Source organism: Austrofundulus limnaeus, unplaced genomic scaffold (assembly GCF_001266775.1).
Source record: "Austrofundulus limnaeus strain Quisiro unplaced genomic scaffold, Austrofundulus_limnaeus-1.0 Scaffold3, whole genome shotgun sequence".
In the NCBI taxonomy this organism is placed as follows: domain Eukaryota; kingdom Metazoa; phylum Chordata; class Actinopteri; order Cyprinodontiformes; family Rivulidae; genus Austrofundulus; species Austrofundulus limnaeus.
Genome location: NW_013952405.1, coordinates 7,481,894 through 7,500,702, shown reverse-complemented (window position 1 = coordinate 7,500,702; position 18,809 = coordinate 7,481,894). Strand labels below are relative to the sequence as shown.

General features: G+C 37.4%; 1 protein-coding gene across 3 annotated transcripts in view; it reads left to right on the top strand.

Annotated features, from left to right (window-relative positions):
- epha4b (eph receptor A4b) overlaps positions 1–3,991 on the top strand; it is a gene marked incomplete in the record, with an annotated part of 134,471 nt that extends 130,480 nt beyond the window's left edge. For all 3 annotated transcript variants that reach the window (XM_014020753.1, XM_014020745.1, XM_014020741.1), the window contains 1 exon segment: positions 797–3,991. In XM_014020753.1, coding sequence (XP_013876207.1) covers positions 797–896 — 100 coding nt within the window.
- Positions 3,992–18,809: the final 14,818 nt, after the last annotated feature.

The following is an 18,809-nucleotide window of genomic DNA, read 5'->3' as shown; positions in this document are numbered from 1 at the left end:
GGGAACCCCCCCCCCCCTCCACCCACTGAAACATACGTCACTGCATGGAATTTCTCCCCGCAACAGCAATACAGAAAAAAAAGTCATTCACCTGACGTATTTATCCACATCTGTCCTGGTAAAGCTCCATAGCTTTTATCGGTCAGATTCCTCTGTGCACAACGTCTGTTTAATCTCATTCATGAGTTTTTCACGGTTTGACTATCTTTATAAAACTCTGCTTTCTGGTCAGCTCGGGGAGTGAGTCGTTTATTTTCTTTTTTTTCCTTTTTTTACCGAGTGGTTGAAGTAAAGGCAGCGCATAGCGCTTTCAGCACAAAAACGCATGAGTTTTTCTTGGTTTGTCTATCTTTAAAACAGCTTCAACAGTCTGCTCCAGTCAGAAGCGAGTTTTTTCTTCTGCCATGTCCATCCGAGCACTTTCAGTGTAGCACAAACAAACACGCCCACGAACCAATCACACATTACCGTCGACACGGGAAGGGGGTCAAAAAGTTCTGCCGGGGGGTTGTGCCAAAAGGGACTGTCGACATGATGCTGAGAAGCCCGGTCACGTAATTTTCATCATTAAACTGCAACAACCCGTGCCGACGTCGGCAGTTCGCAGGAAGTATGTTTTCAGCTTTAGAAGTGGTATTGGATACCATGAGTTTGAGTACACATGCATGGTATTGAATTGATACGAGCATTGGTATTGGTGCATCTCTGATGTGAAATGTCTTTGACCAATCATTGAAATGTTTTGACTGAAGTGAGCATTCTAAAATATTTTTAAATTCTCTCTTTTTTTGTCTAGTGAATTGACTAAGATGGGAGTGACTCTGGCTGGCCACCAGAAGAAGATTTTATCCAGTGTGCAGAGCCTGCAAGCCCAGGGGACACATGTCCACGTATAACAGTTTCCACAAAGACACACGGTGAGACAGAGTTGAACTGGATGCTCCTGTGAAAGAGTCCCCACTGAAATGGAGTTGTATCAGATACTTTGTGCTTTCTGGGTCTCCATTGATTTTGAGACACACTAAAATGGAGACAACATTGATGCTTGACTCCTTCACCTTCCCATGCTCCCCCTCCGTTCCCCGCATCTGCATCATCGATGGGCACTTCTGGCTTTAGCACTCAGAATCCCCAGCAACACCGTCACTGTACTGTAATGGAGCAGCGGAGAGACACGTTTTCCAGCAACAAGACCACGCATAAAGCATTCCAGACCATTTCACAACTTGTCAACTTAACGAAAAAGAAAAAAACCTGAGAAATGACAAAAAAAATTTAAATAAATAAAAAAATTGAATATAATGATCATCACTGTTTGTGAGGTGTACAGTCAGGTTTTACCATTGTTTTGTTTGTTTTGCGTTCTCACGATGAAGGATTTAAAAAGGGTCATTAGATATGTACATGTGTATATAAATGTTTATATGGGCAGCATATCCCATGACCGTAGAGATGGACCTAACGTTTGTATTGGTGGTGAAGATTATATTGCTCAACCTTAACAGGAGTCATTACCCTGTAGATACGGCTTCTTTTATTGCTGTCTGCTCCCAGAAAGCCAACGAACGAGCCGAGATTGTGAATGACTTGAATGTGTGAGGAGAGAGGGGTGGAATAAGAAACTGGACCTGTAGAGACGGAGGTACATGTAGATTTTGCTAGCTTGGATGAGTGTTTTTGGCCAGGACAAGGGCTTCCTTCAATACTGCTCTCAGATACACTTCCATAGCAGTTCAACCAGGTATTTGTTAAAGTATTTGCTTTGGTTTTACCATTAATGCAGCAAAAGTGTTACTCTTCCGTTAGTTTATTCAAACAAATTGGTACTGTTAACATTTTACACCAGATGTAAGTATTATCTCAGATTTAGCCTTCCTATGTTTCAGATGTGTTAAGAAAGTTATAGTATTCCTGTAGAGCAAAGATAAATCAAAGGTTATAAGCACTGAGACTGTTGAAGACATACCTTGCTTTTTCCCAGGGTTGTGCCATGTACAGTAATCTAGAAAAGTTCTTCTAGGTACAGTAATATGCCATCAATCTAACTGCACTTTTTTATCAGTCTTCAGGTTGGTTGGATAGTTACACAAGGGAAGTCCTTTTTAAGTTTATGTGTTTTCTACATTGTCTGCATGATAAAGGAGGATTGGAATGGCGCCTTTTTCCTACAAGAAAACATATCTACAGAGGTGATTTTCAAATGTGCAAGAGGGTAAATTTTACTACGTATATGTCTGACTTTCTGGTTATCATTTATGGTGGTGTCTCAAAGAGATGAGACTTTTGAAGACTTGGTGAATGGCATTTACAAGTATCCAAGGTGTTTCATTCTCTGGCAAAAAAAATGTCTGAGACAAATGTCCAGACCTTAAAAATAAAAAGAAAAACCATTAATAATTTTTGAAAAACTGGTTTGAATCTACCAATCTTCAGTTTAAAAGTGTCCTCCATCAGAATAAATCATAAACATAATAGCTGCCATGGTGTGTATAATGTGTGCAGAGGTGGGCAACAAATTTAAAGTGCATAGATTATAATTTTGCATGCCATGTGCATGACAATAAGCCAAGATTTTTCAAAAAAAAAAAGGGCTGTGCTAAACATGGCTGCAAGGCTTTCTGGTCACAATTATTCAGAATTCAGTAAAATTGCAACAATAAAATTTAGATTTTCTCACAGTTTTTGCAAATTTTGAACCATCAACTAGTCTTCAACAGTCACAACCAAGGCACTACCTTTAGCAACCTATGTGTTTATTCTCATTTCAAAACTATGAAATATGTTTTCCAAAGAATGTTTACAACAATAAGCAAATGTTTATTTTTTTCTCCTTCATAAGGCACCTGCTTATGATCCCAATAATTACACAATTAGCTATAAAGAAACCCTCTTTGTGAACACTGTATTAAAGGCACTAAATCTGCTTTTAGTGTGATCCAAACCATCAGTTTTAATACATATGGTGATCTGTAGGACCAACAGTGGCATAAAGTACAGTAAATATCATTGTATTATAGTGTAAATATGTACAGTGTTGATTTCCAATGTCAGAATGTTTGTATCGATAACTATGATGATGACTATGATGTGCATTTATTGTGATAAAGAGATTTCTGAAGTTCATGATCAGGAAGGGCCATACAGGTAAAAGGTGAATGAAGGTGATTCATTAGTCTGAACAAAGGAATGTAGCACGGCGCAAAGCATTAGCTTTGATAGATAGGTGACAGTGACTGCAGTTTCTGCGATAGCGTTAGAATGAGTAGAATGGACTTATTGATTAGCATGCTTTATTCACAAATCCATCTTTGACAGTTAATACTCGCAGTTTAAGCCCCATATCTACATACAACACAGGTTTAGCAATACTTTTTTGGAAAAAGGAAAGTAGAAGAGTTAAATATGAACTATTCTCAGATGAAATTTCTATTATGATACAATTTTAGCATTTGATTACCAGTAAGTCTTTATCTTAGCTAAAGGATGTCTAGTCACAAAGGACCTGACAACTTTCCATTTCAGTTCAGAGTTGCAGAGTTATTTGCAAATAAAAGCAAATGTATAAGTGCTGAATTTCATACAAAGTGTTTTTGATCATTTGAATTTTAGCTCCAGCATTTATCGTATCTGAAAGCTTTGTGACAAACTGAAGTGTCTCAGCACAAGAAGAATAGTTGTAATTGATTAACTTGAAAACTAGTGGTGTCCCAATACCAGTATCAATATTAGTACCGATATTAGCATTTTTACAAGTACCCGTATACGTACTAAGTGCCCCGACACCGAAACCGATACCTATAATGCTATTGATACTACATTCATTGTGTTACAGTTTGCGTTTCAAATAAAAAAGTTTGGCAATTCCATGTTTAAGAAAGGTTGAAAGAAAATTTTGTAAATTTTTATCAGTTCATATTTGGTTTGGTACAGTCAGAGAAGGTCTATAAGGAAAGAGCCAACTTGTTCTAAATAAAAAGCGTTTTGAAAGTCATTGGTGATTACCAAGCCTGGCCCTTGCCTTCCTACGCAGTTCCACTCAATTCTAGTTTCCCTTCACTGCTCCGTCTGGGATTTCTCCCAGAGACAAGGACTTCTTTAGGAGAATTTCATTCGGGCCAATCAGAGAACAGAATGTTGTTTTTCTGCGCAGTGTCTGCTTGTAGTTTATTTGACCTGGGCCAATCAGCAAACAGAAGGTAGAGTTTTGAACAACACAGATTTTCTGTGCAGTGTCTGCTAGTGAGTTTAGCAATGGCAGTGGAGGAAGTGAATGAAGCCAGTCAGTGTTGATGAGGCTTCCAAATTAAATTAAATTTGTCTGACAAAGCAGCAGCTCTCATTTACAGTTGTCTCGTTGGGCTCTCTCCTCTCAGTAGGCTTGTTTACACAGCACGCAATTTCCGGTTAGCTTCTTAGCTTAGCCTTCTTCACAGTGAAGCTAGCATACACATACAGACGCATACGCATACATGTACACATATCGGCCAACCGATTCAATCATTTTAAACTTGGGGGCCACGTCGCCAGCAAGAATCACTTCTTTATAGCCGAGAGTCCAGACCCTCCTATGAAGCAAAGCGAAGGACCACGGGGTGGTTTTAACCAGGCTAGTGATTACCCAAACTGGGAGAAAAACTGGTATCGGGACACCCCCTAATGGAAACATTGGAAACATTAGCAAGTCTAATCCNGTAACTATCTCATCAATTAGTGTGTCTAAGTAACTCAGCATTGGTGAATTTGTTTATTTTGATCTACCTATTAAATATTAGAAAACTGTTTTAATTTTGAAAACAAGTCTTCTGGAAATTGAGAAAAAAGTCAGATGATTTTTTTATCAATACTTTTAAGCTAATATCTAAAAATCTAACATTCTTAATAGTCAGTTAAACAACTTTAAAATTAAAGTGTACTTAAGTCTATCAGAGGGAAACTTTAACAGGCATAGCTACATAACTGAGGGGCAGATCTAAAACAGACCAGGCAGAACTATTAAGGGCAGCTGGATGAATATTTTAATAAAAGGCAGATTTTCTGTTTCATTGTTTTTCTTTCTGCTTAATTGTTTTAGAATTTGGTGATGTTACAATAATGACTATATGTGTCACTACAAACTTCAAAAAGAACCTATGATCCTGACTATTTTCTTGCCACTTACCACTATTTCTCATAATAAACCACGGATAAAAAGTACAAAAATACAAGCTGGGAGTGACAAAAACTGTTCATTCTACTCTTGCTAACTCTATAATTTTGCTCTAGCGGATCATCGTTGCCCGCTGGCCATTTTAGATGCCTTATTTATCGAGTTATTGTTCTTTCTGTTGTCATATAAAAGAGATAGTAGAGAAAAGTGTATATACAGGTAGTATTTATCTCTATAATTAAGGTGACCTCACTTCAGCACCCTTTTTTCAAACATCCCAGAGGGTCTCCACAGCACCACCAGTTTGATTAATTTAAACAAAGAAAAGGCAGTTTGCTCTAACGTATTATTATACAACTTCAATCTGATGACCTCCAAAGGTTGATGGGAATTGCTGTTGTCTTTTTTACATTTCACTAATGTAATTGGCGTACATTTTCTTTTTGTTGTTGCATAATCCTTTTAAAGTGGACAACCGTATCTTCATCTTTGCGTTCTGCCTGAAGAATAATTGGGAATTATTACAACTTGCTCCTTTTTCTCAGGCTTATTCAACATTTTAAAAAGTTATGTCATCACGACCCCACATTTTTGTTCCATTTTTTATTTCCAAAAAAGTCACTGCACACCTTGGCAAGGTTGCACAGATTTTAGCTGGTTTGTTTTATCTTAAATACCAAATTTGTTTCCATTTCGCTGCAGGTTTGTGTTCTTGATGTTTATTACATTCTCATTTGATGTTTTCAGCTCACTCTCTCTCTCTTTATTCTCCTCTGTTGTTTTTTCTTTCCTTGACCACCAATAAGGATTATTAGTTCCCATGCCAATTTGTTCTGCGTTGCTTGTTGTAAAGGGTGTAGGCATTCTGATGTCTTTCATGTTGCTGTAATAAATATGCTAATATTTCTAATTTCTCACCTAAAGACTGCAGTGTCTCTTTCTTTCACACATTTTTTTTGCAATCGTATCTCTCTTTGTCAAACACTCCAAACAGCTTTCAACACAGTGTATACTTGAACAACATAATTGTATTTTTTCATGTTTCATAGGAGGGGTGATGTACAACTCATGTGTATTTTTTTATTTTATGTTTATTTTTTGCTGTCTGAATATCTGAAAAATGTAGGGATTTGGTGCTTTATTAATTAAAGTTACAAGCATTTTCGTAGGCCTTAGACTAAAACAGTTCCTAGTAGATAAATATATATTTTTTCAATGTACATTAATAGTTATTCACAAATACTCAATAAGCTCTCAGATACTTTGTTAAACAAATGGAAAAAAATAAAGTTTCATAATTTATTTTTCAGAGTAACAGCTATAAGCATCAAATGGATAGTCTGGTTATTTTTGAAGTGTTCTTCTGTCAAAATGTATTACCCATATGCAGTGGTTTCAGGTATAGGCTATTGCAGGGATGCCCAAACTTTTCCATGCCATGATCCCCCCAAAGAGCACTAGYTTTTGCCTGCACATCAGGTACTCCACCCCCTTCAAACCCACAAATACAGCTACAAAATATGTACTGTAATAAAATTGAAATAATATTTTAATCTATTATTCTAAATTATAATATTCATTCAAACAAACAAAATATGACATGAAGCAGGAAGAAAAAAAACAGGCTTGATTTTATAATACTGATTTAAAACATTAGATTTGTCTTTTATTATTTTTGCTTTTTTTTCTTATCTTCCCTCCAGCTTTTTGAGAATCCCCTAGCATACCCTGACAGCTATCACTTTGAATAACACTGAGCTATTGACTAGCTATACTAGGGTCTATTTTTAATTATTTTTAAAAATAACTTAGGAGAGACAGAAGTTTTTCACTTCCCCAGCCAGGTGTTTATGGCAGTCACCAGACAGAAGACTTTTTTTCATTAACTGATACCTGAAGAACTCAAAATACCCCAAGAAACCATAGCCTTTGCTCGGATAAACCAAATACTGAGCTATCTGACTACAATTTTCAGGTTGYGCAAAGCATAAACCAAGCATCATCGTTTTATTACCATTCCTTTAAGCTTATGGATGATAGAATTAGTCTGTGCAGATGTAGTTCTGCAGGGGCCGGGACATAAAACACAGGTGTTTAGATTCAAACTTTAAGTATACACTGACTCGAAGCATACCTGCAAGGAAGCACATAATATAGTTTGAAAATGAAACAAGAAAACGAGTACCTCCTGGAAGTCCTAAAAAGGGTTCTGGAGGGATGCTCCCGACTCCTGACTGGATGAGCCTGAATATTTCTGAGATGATGACGATAAAAAGAAACTCCTGAGGGAGAACACCTAAATAAATAGACTTCAGTTATTTCAGTTCACCTAAACTTTAGCATTTTGGAGAATTGTGTGGAACCGTAAATAAAAACACATTAAATCAAAACATCTAAAATTAAAAAAATAACCGAGATCCTGTCTTTACAGTCATAACTATAGTCTAATTTGTCCCCAGTTCTGTTTTAATGTTAATAAGAATGGTGAAACAGTCATGATAACATTTTTAAACAGTAGAATCGAAGTCTGGCAGACACATCTTCATTATCAGTGAGTGTGTAGTGTGTGTAGTGTGTCTTTTTCATACTGACAGATAATTCTGTCTCGAGGGAGGAGGGAGGTCATCGACTCCTGGCCTTGGTTAACCCCTTAATGCACTGGCCCAGTTGCTGTCACTCTATATTACCACCATTACACCTCATTTAGCCCATCTATTAGGCTTCATATTCTCCTATCGCTCACTACCTACTTTCACACACACACACAAACACACACAGCCTGACATCCAAAAATTCAGGGCCCGTTCTCCATTCCCTCAGTAGCTATCTCCTCCCACTGCCCTCTTCTTAATCTTCCTCCTGGCCTCGTGTGCCCCATTTCTTCCCCTTCCCGTTTCTATCCATCCTGTGCAGACAGACGGAAAAGGTTGCAGAGACTCCTCTGACCTTGACTACCCCATTATCTCCTTCTGCTCGCTTTATTCTCCTTTCATAGCTTTGTACTTTCTCACACTTCCATCCATCTATTCATCCCATCCATCTGAAAGTTGTCTCTGCATGCAGGGGCCCCTCCAGGAGGTTCACTACTTCTTTCTGTCTCGCTGCTGTTCGCCACTGGATTCCCTTTCTCCATTAAAAGCCAATCCATAACTTTGGGCTTTTGTCTGCGGGTGTCTCAACAGGCGGAATGTCATCTCACGTATTTACTTAGGATAACAGAGGCTACCAGGAGCCATAGGCTTGGGCGATTGATTCATCATGCAGCTCTTATTGACATCACGTGAAAAGGTCAGATGTCCCTGCGGAGAACAGTTTAAAAGGCCATTGATGACTGATGAGCCTGTCATCTTTGGATCTCATACATGCACGAGCACCGAGTTTCAGGTTTTCCATCTTCACTCTTCCTCATCTCGGCTCTTCACCTATGACACAAATACATACACATACACACTTTCTTCGAGGAAAGGTAATTGGGCTCCTCTGTCATGCTGTCAGGTGTGTTTTTGGGCGTCCCCTCAAGTGCAGTCATTATAACAACATAAGAGAGCAAAGAGCCATAGATCAACCTCTATATGTTTGATCATCACTGTTCCATCCGTGGGTTTGTTGGAGGGAGTGAGCAACCAGGATGGCAACATGAGAGCGGCTGATAAAATCTGCACTGAAGGGACAGATTTCATCAGCTATTGGACAGATTTTCTGGAGTTCCTGCTTTTGTCGATTTTGATTGCATCGTGTGTGTTCCCTCTAATCAAATATGGCCGAGTTAAGTCGGGTTCCACGTTGGCCCCTTCTGAGCTCACACACCAGTGCTCTTGTGCCTCATGAGGTTTTCATTTGCTATCAAAGCGATTTCCTGTCTCAAATTTTCATCAGTAATCAAAGTTCCTGATTGAATTTGAAAAGTGAGCCCGGCTCTATAAATCACATTACATGCTTCACTCCCATCATGCCTGCTCTCATCAGCCACAGGGACGAGACGCCACCCTGGGTGTACGTCCGCATCCGCGGTCTCTGTGTGCGCTCCTGTGGATACAGCCGAGCAGGAAAATAGATGCTGACAGGGCTGAGATTTGATCCGTGCAATTTTTTGTCAGAACAGAGAAAACCGAAGCGGGGGTGGAGGTGCAACTGGTCAAATGATGACAGAGATAACACACATGGATCTGATTGTGTGTGAAAGCGGTTCCTGGTGTTTGTTTTAGAGTTGAATTGAGACCAGATAGGTTGGCCTTGTTGCATCGGTGCAGCTCAAAGGCAGCGATCAAAGCAGATAAAGTGACCAGAGTGAAGCAATGACAAGTGCTCGTTGATCTAATGGCTCGCCGACTGAGACTACAGGGGTCCGATACAATCCAAATCAATGCAAAGGCACTCCAACTATTTAGTAAAGTGAAAAGTGAATGTTCTTAGAAGCCAAAAAGTTTTCATGGTAAAATGTATTACTTTTAAGAGGGGGTATTGTTTATTTTCCAGGTACATGGTTCAAATATAAACCACAATCAAGTAACTGTGTTACCTTCAGTTGTTATGAAAATGTTGTATATATCAAAAATAAATTTGACTTTGCATCATAGCATCTTAACACCTTGAAATTGGCCTCTCTGTCTCTTTAAGAACCTCCTATCATTTCTGACATTCCCACTTCAGGATGTTTTCACAACAATGCTCTATGGAGCAGGAGATCTAACACGTTCTCACTCCCGACTCGTCAACACATTGACGCATGGGCAGGGACCGTCTGCGTCCAGTTTTGAGGCGTCGGGTACCCCCCGCGCGTCAGTCCTTGCCGCCCGCGGCTTTTCTGGGTTGCGTCACTTAGGGGTCTTTGGGTCGGGGGTCTGACGTTAACATGAGGGATCAGAATTAATGGTTAATTTGAGATACTGAGGTCAGGGATAGGCTGTATGTAGCTAATATAGGTTAAATTTAGGGTCTGGGACGGTTTGTTCTCGCAAATTCACTACATTTCAAAAAATGGTTAATATGAGGGATCAGGTTTAATGGATAAGTTTAGGGTCTGGGGTCAGGGATAGGCTGTGTAAGGCTAAAAGAAGTTAAATTTAGGGTCTGGGATGGTTAGTTTCACGCACTCTTGTAAAAAAATATGACTACACGCTCGTCCTCCTCTGCCTCATCTCGTAAAAAACTGACGCGCCCGAATGTGGACGCAGACGGCTACCTGACCAAGCATCAATATGTTGGCGCGGGGGGGCATGAGAAGTTAAACTTAATAGCAAAATATTGTGTTTCAGTGTGTGTGGCCAATCATTCATTAAAGAGTCTCTCCTTCTGATTAATTTGTGACTGATTTATTGAACCAATTTACAATTTTACTAATAAAGAAAAAGGTGCTCTTTACAAGCACAAAACTATTAATGTCCTGTATTTTATTGCAACATAAAACATTTTTTATGTGGGAATTATGGAGGGAGAATATTTTTTTAGATGACCTGAAAAAAGTTACAAGTTATGATGCTTTGAATCAGTGTCACTTAAGTTACGGCTATTTTAAAAGTCCTGAAAGGCTGATAAACTAAACCTCCTTTAAATACATTCAAGTTTTCATATGTTTTTTACTTCATGGATTTTAGAATCCAGTTTTTTTAAATAAAATTATCCAAAGTAAAAGTAATTTGAAATGTAACACAGAAGTCAGATGTTAGAGAAGCTGTTGGCCAAATATTTTCCTATATTAACACGACAGAAGCAGCAGGATGCCAGCCGCATCGGTCCGCTGTCGCCTCCCGAAATCAGTAACAGATTTTGTAATGAGCAGATGGAGGACGAACAGGCGAGGAGGTGGGGCGGACAGGGGGTTGTGATTACCACAACATGGGCTTGAAAATAACTTGAGAAAAAAAAACTTGGAAGGGACTGAGAAAACACGGAGCGCATAATCTCTTGCAGATGTGGAATTGGACGGTTAATGTGATGCACGCACAACATTCAGCTGCTGCTGTGGGTTGACTCAAGGGGGACTTGGACCAAATACAAACCCGTTTTTACTGAAACCGTGCCCTCATCTGACTCAGAGAAATTAATGAAAATCTAAATTTAGAGCTAAGCGCTCCAAGGCGACAACTTCTGATCCATGAAGTAGACAAACAAGTTGCAGAGCTTTCTTGACTTTGTGAGTCACTGAGTACAGTTAAAATGTTTGTGGGGCATTTTAAATGATACATGTTTGCAATACCTTCATGTTTAACATGTGGTGGAGAGATGTATGTTCTTTTGGAAGCACCGTATCTTCATGTGTATAATCCAGACAACATAATCAATCAGGCGTTGATGTTAAAGAGAGGAGCTCAGCAACCACAGCAACTGTCCTTATTGGCTGAACTGGGTCAAGAGAAACACTTTTGCTACACCTCTATTATGTTCAGAGTATTACATCAGAGGCTCACGGGACTAGAAATAAAGCTTTTTTTTTCATATTGAAACAAATAAAACTATTCATTATACGGTCTTGGCTACAAACATACCTGTTTCTACAGCTTGAATTCAGATTTATGAACACTTGAGTTTGTTTTGTTAAAACAGACCACTTGCCAACACTTCAAAACTATTGTAGCATAAATGAATGTATACCTTTATGAGCATTAGTGCAGACCTTTGTCATGCTTTTTAATGTTTTCTTCAATAGCCTTACATGGGAAAATACTGAAAATGTATTTGTAACAAAAAAAATTGCAACCTTTATGCTTTTATTTGTTATATAGACTGAAAGTGCAGCTCTTTCCATGCTTTAACTTAAATATGTACATCTGTCAAAGTTAAAGTACTTATATGGTGATCAAAACATATAATTTGAGGTGGTGTTTCAACCATTTTTATGTGAAATGTCTTTGATTTAAACATCACACTTTTAAAACACTGGAGTAAAAAAATAGTAGCTTCATTCAAAAATAGGACTGTGGATTAAGGCAAGACTAAGGTTTTCTTAATTTTTGAGTAATAAATAAAGTCACAATAATATGAGAATAAAGTCACAACGTGCGAATATAGTCATAACATTAACAGAAAAAAATACATTACCAGAACAATGTTGTAAAATTACAAAAAAAAAAAGTGGTTTTAAGGAAAAAAAAAACTTTGGACAGAATGTGGCATGACCGGCGTGTTAAAGTATTTCCTTAAAAATATCGAAGTATAACTTCACAAGATGCTCAACATTCCTCAATTTAACACAGCGACAAGACTGCTTTTTACATGGTTCTCATAATATGATTTTATTCTGCTAATATTATTACTTTATTCCTATACAACATTTTTCTTTAATTTAATGATTTAATTCTCATAATGAAAAATAAATCATACACCATTGTACAAAAATGCATTCTATGCATACTTTTATGTATTCGTATTTTTTGTTGGGTTGAGTGACTGAGTAGTTCAAACTACAGAAAGATCACCAGAGAGTGTTTTTTTTCTCATCTCTTCCATCTTTTATCATCTGTTACTGTTTCTGCAATGAATGATCACAAAATTTCCTTTACCTGTAGCATTCTTGATTTAATGTGAAGATTTTGGCTGCCTTATGTGAGAATATGTGGAAATGTAAACAAAAGAGGATAATGCCCAAAAAAGTTGTGAACATATTTTTACGTATTGTTCCACTAAATAATTAGCTTAAAAAATCATCTCATCCTCCAAAGGCCATGTGGAAAGAAAGATGTCTGTGTCCCCTTCCATTTGCTTTAATTGTGGTTCCGCCTCCTCTACGTTTTATTGTCATCTACATAATGGCTGCCATTGACAAGTGGGCATGGCTGCTTTGCATTGATTAGTGGAGGCCTCAGGAAATTTTACAAGAGGCTTGAGGGAAAACAAAGCATGGGTTTGTGTCGGGCTGTTGACTGTGTACTGGTGCGTTCAGGAAATCACAGAAGAGAGGATCGTTTGCATCATCAAAGGGAATGAGAACACAGAGAAATGATGCAGGTTTTAATTAAACTCACTCAGGTATGCCGAGTAACTTCATTCACTTTTCTGTGAAGGAAAACTTAGAATGGACCTAAAGAAAGATCAACTTGTCCATGTGGGTGGCTGTTATTTTGTATTTATTTATTGCGTGGAGCACCCTGAACAGCATGGTTTTCATTAAAATCAGATAGGTGTCTAGGTTGAACCCCACCAACTGTGCTTTGTTGAATGGGCTTTAAGTTTGACTTTGTATTTTTAGGACAAACATGCAGCGCATATACTACAGGTACTCATTTATTGCCTGAGATTTAGAGTTTGGTGAAGTGTTAAAAAAATGAGAATGATTTCATATTCTACAACTGACTCCACTCCTCAGAAAGATGGCATCCTGAGGAGAGGTTTTTATTAGACAGCTCTTGAAACACCCACTCCTGTATAAAACAAACCAAGTTAAATAATAGCTTTTGTAAAGCACTCCAAAGCTGACGGTCTGATGCTAAGCATGTGTGTTTCTAAGGAGAGAGTCTACAATGTCTGAAAAATAATTTTAGTTTTTTTATTTTTTGATCCACACAGTTTCGAACCAGACCTGGAGCACTTTGGAAAGTGACTGCACTATCTGCTTCACTGTAAAAAATAAATAAATAAATAAAAAATAAAAAAAGCTTATTTCATATCTCATATTTCTCATCCACCCATCTCATCCCTTTTCTTTACCCAATTTTCCATGCAGGGTCACAGGGAGCTGGTGTCTGTCTCGAGCAATCATTGAGCAGGAGACGGGGTCCACCATGGGCAGACCATCGGTCCACCACACAGCCACATAAAGACAAACAAGACAGACACCTTACAGATACATTTCCGGAGTTTTAAAGTAAACTACAAATACTTTGTTACTGTACTTAAGTAGAATTTATGGGTATCTAGACTTTACTTGAGTAATTATTTTTCGGTCTACTTTTTACTTCTACTCCTTACATTTTAAACTAGAAGCACTCGGAGAGTGCAAACCTCCGCCAAGACCAATTTCCCCCATCTGCTTTTAATGCGCAAAAGCAGAGATGGAAACACATTTGCCGAATTAGTTCTGACATAGCGAACATTTAAGCAGGCAGTATGCACGGAATTTCTTCTTGGTGGAGTCCAATGTGAAAAAAAAATAAAGTCAGACTCGTCACCTGCCGTTATTCATCGTCAAACTGGTGTCGGATTAAGCTCCTAAGTTTTCATCAGTCACATTTCACCATGTAAAACATCTGTTTTATCCCTTTGTATGAGTTTGTAATGGTTTAACTGTCTTTATAAAGTGCTTCCTGGTTCCCCTCGTCTCCAAACTTTGAGGTTCGGCCAGAAGCTCTCTGTTTACAAGCCTAGTACAGAGAAACTGTTTTAATTGGTTGTTTGGGAAATGTGGTGTGTTTGAGGAAATGGGAAAAATAGGTTTCATGGTGCAGTGAGGCACTTCCTTGTCACAAAACGTTCTGTAAATGCGCATATTATGACAAAAAAATTGTTCATCATTAAACGTGGTTTTAAAATTACTTTTATAAAGTATGAAGTCCGTGCTGTCCAATCCAGCCCACTGTTTTTTACAGAAGCCCTGTGAAAGCATCACAGCTTTGCCAATCTCAGAGTGTTAAAAAAAATTCCTGTATCCGCATTGTGATCCGAAACATCACCAAAAATTAACAGTGTGTTCCTCGGCCCAGTACCCACATGTAGTAAAAATGTCATGACAATCCGTCCACAAGTTTTTGAGTAATGTTGTCCACAGACAGAACGACAGACAGACAGACAGACAGACAGACAGACAGACAGACAGACAGACAGACCGAAAACATTACCTCCTCTCCCTTGGCGGAGGTAAAAAGGCAAGAAGTAGAAAGTCATTACTTTTATTTCATTTTTAATTGTTTTCATTCCAGCTTTTTATTTAAAAATAAATAAATACTATCCATATAAACTGTGCCTCCTAGATAGAATTTAATTGTGGTTGAATGAGAAGTATAAATAGATAACATTCTGAGACCGTCTTTGTTTGTACACAAACAAATCATGTCACACTCCAGCAGGACATAATCATTAAAATAAAAGGACTGTACTTAAGAAGTATTTGTATTTCGTGAATTATATTATTACATTTGGCTCACAGCCCTCAGACAGATTTTCATTTTGGGGAAAAGTTTTGTGCAGCCTTGATATACGTAAATAAACTGAAACAGCTAGACTAGTGCATCCTAAATTTAACATAAACTAATTATTTTAATACAACAGTCATTTCTGCATTTTTTGGGGGAGGTCACCTCCTAATAAATGTCATTACAGAAAATCTAACTGCTCATTTTAAAACAATACTTTTACTTTTAATATTTAAGTACAAAAAAAATCTGATACTTTAAGACTTTTACTCAAGTAATATTCCTAAATGAGACTTAAAATTTTACCAAAATGTTTTTTTGTAAGATACTTGTACTTTTACTCAAGTATCACTTTGTGATACTTTATACAACACTGTACATTTCAATAGAATCAGTTATTAACGGAAAGTTTAAATATTTCAGACAACTTCAGAAAGTGAAAAGTGTTAATTATGTTTTTGATGGATTTAGCAGAAAGTCTGGGGGTGTTTCAGCCTATAAAATCCTTTTGTATCCATTCCTGAAAATCCAAAGTATTTGAGTTGAAGAACAGTCACTATAAATGAGATGAATGTTTATACAGTCACTCAGTTTATAAATACATAGTTTTTATTTAATTGGCACACTTTTCGGGATTTTGATAGTGATTTTTTTATTGTAAAGACAGCCAGTTTATTTAAATTGACCATGGTTGATTTATGACAACAACAGACATAGATCTTGTATAGCGAGGTGTGGACTGTCGTTCCACCTCTACCACAAAATGGTGTAATTGATGCCTTCTGGTGTTGCCCTCAATCAACCAGTCAAACAATAACTAAAATTATTAAACAGGCATTGCTCAAGTTGAAAGTCTAGTAACCAAAAGACCGGTCTGAGTAATCCAGAGGGTTCCCGTGCATCTTTGGTGTGCAAGTAGAAGCATTAACGTGTATCCTAGTCATCATCTTTCTTTTTCTACATGATAAAATTGCTGTTTTGGTCAAAACAGTAAGTTTACTTTCAAAGATAGAACAGATGGCCCAGAAATCTAATTCTGCTTTGCTGTGAACAGACACAGCAACATGTATACTTAACAAAAAAAAGTTAGTTTGATATCATTTCTTTGTTGCAATGCTTTGTTGGAAAAATATGCGTTGTTCAAAATGGCATGTCCAAACAAACAGGAATCAGCGCGATTTCTTCTTAAAACTTTATTGTCAATCTTCTGACTCATATCAGGTTCACAGTACAGCACTCAGCACACAGGCCTCAGTGTACAACCTTGGGCTGAATCAAAACAGACAAGAGCTCTGCTCTAAGCAGACACTCTGCAAAAACTGACAACTTCGTTTGTAATATAATAATGAATTGAGCTTATAATGTTTCTTTCTTCCTGGTTACACCCCAGGAGGTGTTACCTTTCACTTCAGACATCAGAACATACTCAGTTTTGCTTAGGCTAAGGAAAGAACACATGATAAGACACACACCAACTCTTATTCTGTTATGGCCTTAACGCTGCAATGATCAGAAAGTATAAAATATAAAACTGAATCTAATATTCAATTAATCAGTTACAAAATTTTTTCAGCTTCTTGGCAATAAATCTTGGAACCTGTTTGACACCTGGAGGTATCAGAAGCTCAAAACAAGTGTCAATATGGAGCAAAAAAAGGCTGTTTGACAGAGATGATTTGGCAACTTCTTCATGTGCACAACCCACATACTCAGCTCTACTGCTCATCCCACAAATGCATGCTCCTTACAAATATGGCACCATTTATAAAGGAATATAACAGGCTTTCCAATGGTACAAGATTTATTGCCAAGAAACATTGTTCTAACAAAGAAATAATCTACCAATCACATGTTTCCTTACTTTTTGTTCTACGTTTATTTAGGCCTTTTAAAAGAGTCGACCAAACCAGAAAAGTAAATTTACAACAAGTGCATGCCTCAGACTTTTTCCTTTTTTCTGTTTGGATTCGGGTAACTGCTATTTGCCTGAATATATCCTTACATCCTGCCATCGGTATTCACTTGCAAAACAGACAATGTATGCAATGGTGCGATAAAATCGGAACTATTTTAAGAGTTAAAGACTACCAGTTTTATGTAATAAATTGTTGTATCTGGAATTATTTACCTACTCTGCAAAATTTATGGACAAGAAAAATGAAAAATTACTTTAGAAATGGAGAGAGTAAAGCAGTAGGATAGTCAAAAATGTATCTGGGTTTCCACAGAGTGTTTCTAGCTGTGGTCTACTGCCATAACACACATGTTGGCCATCCATACTTACATCAAGTGAGTCCACATGCTGGGATTGCTGGTGCTTTACCACACAAAATGCTTTTTACAGACAGTGTGCAGCTCTGCTTGTGGTCTGTTCACAAATAATGAAAAGCATTTAAGCTTTTGTCTGTATCTTCATATTGTACTCAATGCAATATGAATATATACACTGGTATGTATTATTTTTTATTTTACAATGAGGCATGTTTGTTTAGCACGTACACATTTACAGAATAAATTTAGAGCTGAGGCTCTAAATCAGCTGTGTGCTTACTAACAGAGGTTTGACCCAAATAACAGTGTAATTTATGAGGGCTTTTAGGCTCCCAGGCAGCCTTGGAAATAGAACAGAGAATAATGTGACTCTGACCAGAGCTGCATCACTTCAGTTTATGTCCTGCTCTTTTACTGGGACACATGTCTGTGTGTTTTAATGAGACAGAGACAGTAAGCTCCATGTTATAATGTGCGCAGGTTTTACGAGGATATAACTATGAATGCAAATCCATGTGGGCAATTATACACATGTTCACATCATGACCAACAATTATCAGGCCTCCTGGAAGGAATGCCTATTGCCCACTGTTCTTCGTGTGGTGGCCATCTTGAACTAAATTGACTATAGATATATAGCCAGTAGTTACTTTTTGAAAGTGTCATTGAAAACTGCCCAATAGTTAATGGGATATTTTGCTAACAGACAGTTATTGTAATTGCTAAAGTTTTAAGCAAAGACAACATATGATATGTGCTCAAAGTACTGTACATGCTGTGGATGATGCTCACCTACTACCACAGCAAGTTTTAGTGTAATATCTGTAAAACTGACTGAGTTCAGTTGATTGTTGATGGCTTTATTAAAACTGAGATGACTCCAAAGTTTAATCAGTTTGTGCGTTCAATTATTTTTATCTTTTCATTTCGCTGAATTGTGAAGCATTTTGTTCAACTTTTGTTGTTTTATGTGCTATATAAATAAATTACAATTGACATATTACTTTAAAAAGTGTCCTTAAGAAACTTTTTGTTAAAAAGGGTTAATTCCAGTGATTAACAGATTAAATTTTAAACACAGATCTTGTCAATCAGTTAGCACTCATAGCGTTAGTTACGGACTAGTCTCAGCTACTACTACACCAAATCTTATTTCTATATTTGTCAAAATGAGTTGTATTTATTTTTGTGTTTGATAAAATTGCTTTGCTAGCAGCCATGTTGAATCAGATTGACCCTGAAAGTTAATTAATTGTAGTTGTGGTTTCATTTATGACTTTCTGAAAGTTCTATTAAAATCTGTTCAGTTATTTAGCTAACTATATATA